At 35.7% G+C, this 11527-nt stretch overlaps 1 protein-coding gene across 1 annotated transcript; it reads right to left on the minus strand.

Annotated features, from left to right (window-relative positions):
* Nucleotides 1-4463: 4463 nt before the first annotated feature.
* LOC138316425 (uncharacterized) lies at nt 4464-7339 on the minus strand (the record flags this gene model as incomplete). The annotated part of the gene is made up of 1 exon (XM_069258120.1): nt 4464-7339. A coding segment is annotated over one exon (1038 nt), but the record flags the coding sequence as incomplete, so codon positions are not given.
* Between the last annotated feature and the right edge of the window lie 4188 nt (nt 7340-11527).

The following is an 11527-nucleotide window of genomic DNA, read 5'->3' on the forward strand; positions in this document are numbered from 1 at the left end:
TCTTTTGCTACCTTGGAGGCCATCAACCACAGGTATATCACTTATAAAACGTTGCTTGGTGTCTTCGGCGGTATGCTTCTGTGATATAGCACTATAAAAAGGGCAACAGTTCCACTATACAAGAAGACACAACATGAATATACCGCAGTCTCCAAAAACACGTACCTTGCAAACATACACGCAACACACCACATACACGGGAGGCCGTCCTTACATGACCATAGCTGTTAATAGGACGTTAATGAATCAATCAAACAAACAAACTTATAAAACGAAAGTCGGCCAATAAGTACGAAAGTGTCAAAATTTCCTCAACTAGTCACCATACCTGGTATAGATTTCAATGTGAGATAAATGATAGATAGTAGGTACTGTCCGTAGGTCGGTGATTTTACCCGGAACCAATTCACTTCTCCATGATATATGTACATTTTTAAGAGACTTTGGTTGCTAACAGGACAGAAAACCCCCAAACTAAATAAAAAGGTCGAAATGGTTAATAGAAAATTGAAATAACTTTCGCCATATTCGGTTTCACAGTACCTTTTTATAACTGGAGTTTAGGATATTGTCTTCATAATTATTGTATATTAGTCCATGATGGACGGAACAGCCTCTGTTGCAGTATCTTTAAGAGTTGCTTATATCATGGTGTGTTTTTATAAAACCATTTTCCTTTTTAATTAATTGTACAATATGTTCCTTTTTCATCAATATTTTGTACACGGTTATAATAAACATTTTCTTAATGCAGATTTAAAAATCGATAAGTTATTATCTCGATGACATTTTAGTACCAAACGAAAGACGTAAGGATGTCTGGCAACTCGTTAACATAGTAAGAAACAATAAGGATCAGACGGATTTCTCCTTTTAGGATTTTGCATGGCTTGATCTTAAGAATGCTTAAGAATATGAATGCTTATATATGATGGTTCCGATCAATGAAAGCACCAATATACTATTGACATAGCGGTAAATGTCGCATGAAACATCACACGTTTTGAAAGAACCGCCACAGTCAACGCCATGTTTCAAACTTTCGGGTAATATCGGGTAATATCGGAAAACCGAGTTGCATCACGTAACCGACATCGGCGATACCCGTATAGATAGGAACCTCCCGAGTCGTATCACGTGCTCAATATCGGCAATAACGGTACAGATAGGAATAGATCGGGACAGTACTTCGGGTTATTTTAAACGTGTACACGTTAAAAAGAGCTTTTACTTTTATAATTAAAAAATACTTCCAGTGCTGCAACTTTATAAAAAGTGAAAAAAGTAGAAAGTTTAAACCTCGGACAGACGGAGAAAAATGTATATAACACGTAAATAGTTTTCACTATGACAAAAAGAGCGAAAGTGATAGACCATACAACTTTAAATCAGATTCTATATTTTCAAAGTAAAAAAATACCATAATTATGAAAAATAATTAATAAAAATAATTAAATAAATAGTTCTAACTGTTTAAAGTTTTCTACCTTGTTATTGGAGTTCACCAGGAATCCATTTTAGGTCCACTTTTATTTTTGTTGTATTTTTTAGATAAATGATATTGTTTCCATTGATATAACGCTATATAAAATGAATGATCCTGAGATGATCCTGACCACAGCTGCCATTTAAAAGAAAAATGATTTTTTTTTGTCAACCAGTAGATTGAATCATATTTTAAATGTATAAAGTGCAAATACAATTATTGACAAAACTCTGCCTATTATATTAACTTTAAATGATGTGACTTCTGTGAAATGAAATTCATTTACCGTTAAAACAATGTCACTTCGTGTTTCAGGGGAGATCACTTTCGTCAAATTAAGCTCTGTGGAGATTAAGGGAACTGTATGTGACGGCATCCGTCACAATTAGATCTTGTTACACTAGTATTTAGATCAAAGAACAGTTTTCGAGATCATATGTACCTTCGCTGCATATGAAATTTATCGAATACAAAAACACTAAAACGTTTCGCAAGATATTAATAAAAAATGATAGAAATAAAGGAAATGCAGTTTTGTGTACATTTTAAACATTTTAGGTCACCTGAAACGAAGTCTTAAGTGACATATTCTAATCGCCTTTTGTCCGTCGTCGTGCTGCGTCGTATGGCGATAAACAATTTACATTTTCGACTTAAGAGACAATAGTCGAAATTTCAAACCGCCTAATCAAATGGTAATGTAAAAGTTAATGTATTAAATTGCTATGAAATATTTAAAATTTACCAACTTTCAAGAGCTAATGAAAACTGGATTCAGCTATTATATTTTGATGACGTCATAAAATCCCATCTCGGTGTTTGGATATAAGGTATATGTTTTCTGCAACACTGACCCATGTATATTAGAATACACATAGTCGCTCACTATCTTCAGACAATACACACAAAATTCCCTAAAGCCCCGGAATAATTATAAAGATCATGTTACATCCATCTCGTCATTATTTTATGATTTTTAATAAAACCTCAAGTTACCCGTTGATGATCATACAATATACTACTAGAAGATATTTTGTTAGCTACTAACTTTTTACTTTGTAACGAATTCAAAAAAATAAATCTAAATAACATAAGTCATTTTAAAGTATCGTATCAACGAGCTCTTTCAAAAGCATACGTACTCCTGTTTCTTTAGATACGTGTATATTGGTCAGCTGAGGCCTAGTACCGCCGTGATTACAGTCGATAGAAAAACTGTCTATCTCTGTTTCCCAGGCTTTGACCTTTGACCTCTGTAAATTGACTCTATTGTTGTAGCAATAGGTCCTCCTGCTTCTGTCTGTGTAAGGATGATACTAGTATAATTAACTCTGTGATATCGTGTCCATCTATTCAGAATATCGGCAACAAAATACATCACTTATTGTGTACTTTTAGAAACAATCCCATATATGATGACCCCCGTCCATCCTCGGTATCCATCAGTTTTGACAGGGGGTTCCGAACGAATCAATAACTTCCGGTTTGGAATTGGTTAAGCATACAAATTCTGTTAATGCCATTGCACAATATGTTAGAACTACGTCACGCTCTGTTAACTGTGGTCACTCAAGTATAAAGGCACAATTAACTTCATCCAGATACATCATCATGATCTATGGAATCGCACCGCATCTCCCCGTGTTCGGTGTACAGGACGAGTGTATCGATAGGTTATTTGAGAACGCAAAGTAATTTCTTGAGAGCGTTTATATACACTTGACTATTTTGGGGTGTCTTGACAGGGTTGTCCATGGTTTTGGATAAATAATGTCAATCTGACTGCAACATTGATCATAGAGAAACGAAAACGGACAATTCTAGTGAACCCATTAGCTGACTAGTCATAGCATGAAATGAACCTACTTGCTACTCTGTAAACATATAAATAAATTCCTGGGTTGTTATCATTTACACATGCATCACAAACTAGGTCTAATGTAAAAATAACTCCCACTAAAACACATAAAGAACCTTTTTGATTTCATGACACCATTACTCTCAAGGAAAGCAACATCTTATTTCAGACATTTTTTTATTTTTTTAGGAGGGTTAAGATTACATTTGAGCGGATATGTTGTTTCCAAAGACGGCGTAAAATGATACTGATTGCGGAGATCTTGAGATATCCCTTTACCAAGTGTCGACAAGATGGCAGATATTTAGCACTGCGGTTTACTTCTGGAAAGTAACGCCGTGAAGTGATGTCATATATCTTTCTTTTTCTTTGCTTTTCATGTCTGCATTTATTGGTTCTGTGCTAGGAAGGATAGTCAGCTAAAGTACAGATCGCTTAAGTTTTATTTTTACAAGGAAATGCTAGTGAAGTTCATGGTTATTAATTTGTCATTTTTTGTTCTGTTATTTTATTTTCAATTTGCATTTTTACTTGTACTTTTTTCTTTCCTTCCTACCCACATTTCTTCTTCATGATATCTTTTTTGACACTGCATCGCTTTTGTTCTTAAGCGCTCGCTCGCCCCTCTGAGAAAGTTTCTGGGTTCCCGCCAGTGATCGAGACACACCTTCTTATATAACAATGGTATTTTCTGCTTCTTTCAACGTTCAGCAAAAATAAGGTAAGGCGACTGATCTGTTCGTTGTCTGTGTAACTGAATTCATAGCATAAAAATATATTAGTAAAAAGATAATAACAAGAAGAAGCCCATGGGCCTTAACGGTCACCTGATATTTGATACATATAAGTTATGTCATTTCTAGCCAACGGATGTCTTTTGTTCACGAATCAGGAACATAGATCTAAAGGTCTACATACAAAGTTTCATTAAGCTCGGTTAATATTTACTCAAGTTATCGCGTTCAAGGTCCAATAATAATTATTAGAGCAATGGGCAATCTTAAATTATCCTGGCATTTGGTAGGACAGGACAGTAATATACTAAAACAAGCTAAACTTTCACGAGAAATTTGCTTATTTTATGCTTGTAACTCATATCAAGAACAACTCAACACTAAATGAAATTGAAATGGCCACCCCAAAAAGGGTGACATTTAAATTTATTGTTAATGATCCACCATGTGGATTAAAACAAGAAATGACGATTATCAATACAAAATCAAAATCACTACAACTAAAGAATAAAATTTTATCAAAATTATGTTAGCCTAAGTGGGGTTGACCCAAAAACCGCCACAAAGACCTACATGATATACAATATCAAGAAAATATTAGTAACCACAATCATTATTAAATATAAAATGAAACTTATCAAAATTTATTAATCAAAGTGGGGATGACACAAAAAACCGCCACTGTCAACAAAAACAATAACTGCCACTTAAAAGGGTGGGTTAAGGGTGGGTTGAAAACTTTTCCGATATTCTAGTGCTTGAAAGGAAAATCAAAGATGGCTGCTGATCGAGAATAGGGATGCGTACCCTCAGGCCACACTAACCAATCAAAAGCCTGCATTATCATTCCGTCATCAGCAGCCAATCAGAAAAGATATTGATTCTATTAAAGATTCCTTGTCCAAAATATAAGACAGTATATATCATAGTTTAAAGAGTCAAACTTCAATAATTTTTTGAAATCCAAATTAGACATTCTAAAATAATTACAAAACATAATGATATAGCTTGATATGAGTTACAAGCATAAAATAAGCTAATTTCTTAGCTAGCATTTATGCCCCTCCACACATATCAAGAACAACTCAACACTAAATGAAATTGAAATGGCCACCCCAAAAAGGGTGACATTTAAATTTATTGTTAATGATCCACCATGTGGATTAAAACAAGAAATGACGATTATCAATACAAAATCAAAATCACTACAACTAAAGAATAAAATTTTATCAAAATTATGTTAGCCTAAGTGGGGTTGACCCAAAAACCGCCACAAAGACCCACATGATATACAATATCATGAGGGTCTTCCCCACACCAGGCTAGAAAAACTACAAAAAGTCCTATATATAAACTAGAAAAACATACATATTTTTAGATATAAATAAAGTCAATGCAACCATTATTAATTTTGACAACTGGCTCAAACAAGCTGAGACAGGTAAGTTGCACACAATCTATCTCGAGTGTGAACCGAAATTTGTACTTCGGTATATAAAAATGTCAGTATACATGTTACTAGACAAGAGACAACCTACACGAAAACTTCTAGGTGTAGGTACTTACTAACCATATAACATAAGCTTTACACAGAAACACACAGATAGAAATATTGAGATATGAACTACTCTGCTAAAAATGAACATATATACTTAAGCAAACATATCCACTAGCTAGTCATAACGAAAAGAATAAATATATAAACCAATAGTACTGTCAAAGAATAATAACTGGTTCACAGACCAAACAAGTCAAGTATTTCATAACATATATATGCACATTTAGGACAGGCATGAAGAAAAAAGAAACAATGTAATTCTATGCAAAAAATTAACAATTAACTGAAATATGAACCGGCTCAAGCAAGTCCAAGATCAGTTAATGAAATATGTCCATGAACAACTTTAACAGGATGGGATTAATTAAATATTGTACCATCCAAATCTGACACTTGCTGTGTCAACACATTACAGTACGTATATACATTTGAACAGTTCACATCCTTCCATATATGTATTCTATGAAATCCAGTCGAATACCAATATAAAAGTTTTAACACACATTGATATCACACTGTAAATTGAAAGTCTCTGGTGTGTGATAACCATAAGTGTATCATATAACAGGTATAGGTGGAGGATATATATGCCCATAGGTGAAAAAAAAAAAAAAAACCATTCAACAAATGTACGACACCAGATTGATCGGCCCAAGCAAATCAACCTAAGTAGTCGAAGGGCGAATGTATTTGCGGAAAGCATTTGAATGCCAACGTCCACATGCACGGATGTGGGCATCTGAATGACCTTGTTCAGCCGCTAAAGATGCAGCACCTATACGAAAGCTATGTCCTTTGTATAGTGTACTATCTAGGCCACAAAATTGCAGGCATGAATGAAGAACTTTATCAAAGTAATTTCTAGCAACAGGGGCATTATCTAACATCAAAAATAACGGGCCCATATGACAGCCTCTGTATCTTAAATAATTTTCTAGAGATACCACTGCCGAAAAAGAGGATGGGCCATGACCAAACGAGATGGAGTGGCGTTGCATACGAACATTATGTTTAAAATTAGAGAAATGCACATGAACTACAGGATTATTATTTTTTGATCTCAAAATGCTAACATCCTGAAATTGAACCAAATTTGCTGTAGAACCTGATGTTGCGATTTCCCCCACCCGAGCAAAGGCACTAAACGCAAAAAGAAACATGGCCCTAAAAAGTACCAATTCAAAAGGATTCTTAGCTGTATGAACCAAAGAACTTAATAACTTATTCAAAACCTGTACAGTAATAGGCAATCGCATATCTACTGAGGGGCACAAACGATATGATCCAGCCACTAACTTCTTAACCAAAAATGAATCTGTAGGATCAGAGTTATGTTTCAGTTTGTGAACGTACGAGACAGCTGACAAGTAAGTGGAAATGGTTTTAGGAGCACATTTTCTACCAAACAAGTAAGCGATGAACAAAGCGATATGGGAAGCTGAAACTTGTGAACTATCTGGCTGAAAACCTTGAGAAACAGCAAAGTCGTGAAAAATTGACCATGCTTTTGAATAAATTTTCTGACTGGAAGGAGCCAATGAAGCAGTCAACAATGTTTCAATGTTTCGAAGAATGTTGGTGGGAGGAAAGCTACTGGAATTGGTGACGGATCCACTTGAGCACTGGGAGCGAGATCCCTGAAGCGTGACATCTGCAAACGAGAAAGAGAATCTGCAAGCACATTCTTCTTTCCTGGTATATGTTTAGCTTTAAATAAAATATTATTTCTTAAACATTGCAGTACTAGCCAACGCACCATTGTCAATAAAATGTTATCTTTACTTGTTTGCTTGTTAATAACTGAAACCAATGCTTCATTGTCGGTGAAAAATAAAATGGAATGGTTTTTCCACAAAGACCCCCACACCCTAACTGCTAAAAGGATTGGGTAAAACTCGAGAAATTTGTTTGTTTGATTGATTAAATAAACGTCCTACTAAAAGTCAGAGTCATGTAAGGACGGCCTCCCACATCACATACATGTAGACCGATTTAGAAAATAAACATAGGTAAAACATCGTTAATTATCATAAAATTGAGATAATACATATATGTGGTGATTATTTATATTTCCGAAAGGCTTAAAATATAAATAACATTGATATAGTAAAGCTACAGAACAAATATAGGAACGAAATCCATGCTCTGGGTTCACTAATGGTAAACATTTGAAGACAGAGATTTCCCCATAAACAATGCCTTGCTTGAAAATTGTGTAATTTGTGAGATGTTTTCATACCAGTGGACATTGACGAGTACCTGCTATATTTTCGAACATTGTCTTAAAAAATTCTAGGTTAACCGCTCCATATGGCGACACTGAAACCGCCAGGCATATTTAGAAATGTCAGGACATGCATAATCACATACATCAAAGGAAACCATGTTACATTCCTATGCCATTATTCCTTATTATGTCATTAAAATGTCGATCTTTAAAATGTCATAGACATTCCAAGGTGTTAGGCAAGATCATTCTTTACTCCATAATGACTACTCTCCGAAACAATTAATGCTGAGAATTAAGATTTAAAGGGTATTTTACCAATTGTTATGCTGATTTTAGAATTAAGCTGTTGAATAATAGTTTCACGGACAATATTGAATATATTTAACAGGATATTTATCGTTGCGAGCACAGAACTATTAACAAGTTTAGAACTATTAGCTGAATTCAGTTTATGGACATAGCATTTGTCACAACCAAAATGGTATTTATCCAGATTTTGCTTTGGACCTCCATGACTCATTGACCACCCACTCTGGCATTGCGTTTCTATCATTTACATAATACTATTTTATAAAACTTTCTAATATCAATCTAAAAAAAAATATAACAAAACCATCCTTGTGTAGTAAATGAGATACTGCAGCCTCCCAAAACAGTCACACTTGAAACAAGAATTGCGTCACTAAATGGTCGAAGTTTCTTAGTTGTTAGAAGAATGTGAAACACAATCAATCAATGAATAACATCCTTATGTAAAATGTAGTAGTATCCGCTCAAAACGAACTGTATCGATACTAATTTTAACACCTGCATATGTAAAAGTGCGATATCACAAACTGTGTCGAGTTTATGTGGTCGTTTGTAGGCTACTGGGTGGAGAATACATTTTTCTTTTTAGGTATACCGACGTGAGGGGAGAGAACTTGATTAATCTGTGAAGGGATCACATGGAAAAATAATTTCGCCCCGATAACATGTTACTCTCCTGCTGATAAACTTGCTTTCTAAGTCTGATAGGAAAGTAATAGCTATCTAAATAGAGTTCGCCATTGAGACTTATCATGTGTTCTGTTAACCTGCCTATCCAAATGGGCCCCATCATGGATTGTTACACATCTTGTTATAAGGGGGAGAGCTCAACAAGGGGCGATAACTTTTGCGGTTTAATGAATGTGTCCTGACGCGGCTTCTGTAACGACCAAGCCGATTGCTCAAGTCTTGTCTAAATGTGGCTTCTTGTGGTTCTTATATCGCTAACAACATATCTGCATCAGGTTCATCCGTACTATAATCACAGTTTTGATATACCAGTGAATTTCAAATGATGTTTTAATCAGTACAGACTGTTTATAGCAAAATCACTTCATTCTTATGTAACGGGGAACTATCTTTTTCAATGATTCATATAGAATATAGAGTCTAAAATTAAGATTTATTTAAAAATTACACCATATAATCAGTATATAGATAAATAAATGTACGCAGTCACTGATAAGCTAAGCGTGTTGGCATATTTACGGAAAATGGTACAGTTTTTCTATGCAACGTGTAAACTCGACCATCACGCTGTATCATTTCCCGGTCACAAAATTATTTCACGTGAGAAATAGGCCGATTGGTTTAGGTGTCCTAAGATATGACCTCTAGACCTAAAACAACGTCCTATTTACAGTCGGGGTCATGTAAGGACGGCCTCCCATGTATGCGGTGTGCTGCGTGTATGAAGTGCGAGGTACGTGTTTTATGAGACTATGGTATGTTTATGTTTCTGCTTTTATAGTGCTTTACTGAAGCATGTCGCCGAAGACAACAAGCAACACATCCCATTCGGTCACATTATACTGATAACGGGCGAACCAGTCGTCCCACTTCCTCAATGCTGAGCGCTAAGCAGGAGGAGTGTCTCGACTAGCCTCGGGGACAGAACACTGAGCCTTAGGAAGAAGGAAGTAAATGAGGAAGAAAGAAAAGACAAGATTCTGAATTATGTCGCCTTTTACGATCGTGCAGAAGGGGCAGCAGGTACAATTCTTCCGCTGTAATGAGTTCAAATACGATGTCATCCGTAGAATGATTTTTCCGAGTACTCTAAGTTTCTCCTACGCCTTTAAATATAACATGACATTTAATAGACCGTAAATGAGAATAAACAAACTTGTTTTCCTTAACTAGTATGATTGATTTATCAAATGAATGAAATAACGCTTACTATTATCGAACCACGGGTTCTACTACCTTCTCTTGATAAAGCCTACAAACAAATGTTTTGTTGTTTATATTTGTTTAGGATTTGAAGGATTACGCGTAATTGTTTTCAATATGGCGACATTAATTATTTCATGTTCTGTAATATCGAGAGTGCGATCGTTTTAAAAGATAACGCAAAACCCCTGTCGGTCTTAAGAGATAAAAGTCGGAAATAGGAAATTAGCCTTGGTCAAGTGTACTTTTTACATCAGTGAATGTTCATTATCACGACAAGAGATTAATTACCTTGAGAGTGGTGCGCATGCGAAGTGATAACTGAGACATGAATATTTCATTCGATAACAAGTGTTAATTCCATGAGAAATGAGCTGAACATCCCACCCAATGATCGTTCAAGTGTTGACGGCAGTAGTACTGTTTACATGTCAAGCAAAGCTGGCAACATTTTAGTGAGGCAAAGGAAACAAGTTTATTCCATAACTATGCATGTTTCACAATGGATCAGCCATATGATAAACTTCATAGCAGTTGGTTATCGTTTCTGGTGACACCCCAAAGTGCAAACAACCTTCAGCGCCTTGCATTTATCGTCGTCAAACTCTCTTGTTTCTCTCCAACTCTGGGTAATGAGTTCGAATCCCATGTGGGGCAGTTGCCTGGTATTGACAGCTGGTCGGTGGTTTTTCTCAGGGTACTCCAGCTTTTCTCCACCAACCAATTTGGTAAGTCCTTACATGATCCTGGTTGTTAATAGGACATTCAACTAATTAAACTCAAAACATTTCCGCATTAGTTTTGTCTGTTTCTGGTGTTTTGCAATGAATTTCGGACTACTAATATCGCTCTCTTTTAAATTATAGATATAACTTGTTTGTTTGGTTCATTAACGTCATATTAACAGCCAGTGTCGTGTAAGGACGACCTCCCATGTATGCCATATGTAGCGTGTGTGAATTGTTAGGTGCAAGTTATTAGAGACTGTGGTATGTTCGTGTTGTGTCTTCTTGTATAGTGGAACTCCGGCTCTTTTTATAGTGACATATCACTGAAGCATGCTGCCGATAACTCAAAGCAACACATCTCACCCGGCCACATTATATTGACAACGGGCGAACCAATCGTCCCACTCCCTGCATTACGAGCGCTAAGCAGGGACAGAAATTAACACTTTTATAGATTTTGGTATATCTCTGCCAGGGAATAGAACCAAGAGCTTTCCTCACAGGGGCGAGCGTTAAACCAAAGGTCAAAATTGAGTTGGTATCAAGGAAGACGTAAGGAAGAACAGGGGCAGTGTGTACAATTAAATTTCAATGACCTACAGGACCAATATAAAAGGTAGTTGCCTAACCACAGTATAAACAATATAATAATGACTCGCTATTTAGGCATTTTATCTTAAGGCAAAGTTGTGTATATCGTAATGTGTGCTGGTTAGCTTCCTTGAATGTAA

This window comes from Argopecten irradians, chromosome 2, assembly GCF_041381155.1.
Source record: "Argopecten irradians isolate NY chromosome 2, Ai_NY, whole genome shotgun sequence".
Lineage (NCBI taxonomy): Eukaryota > Metazoa > Mollusca > Bivalvia > Pectinida > Pectinidae > Argopecten > Argopecten irradians.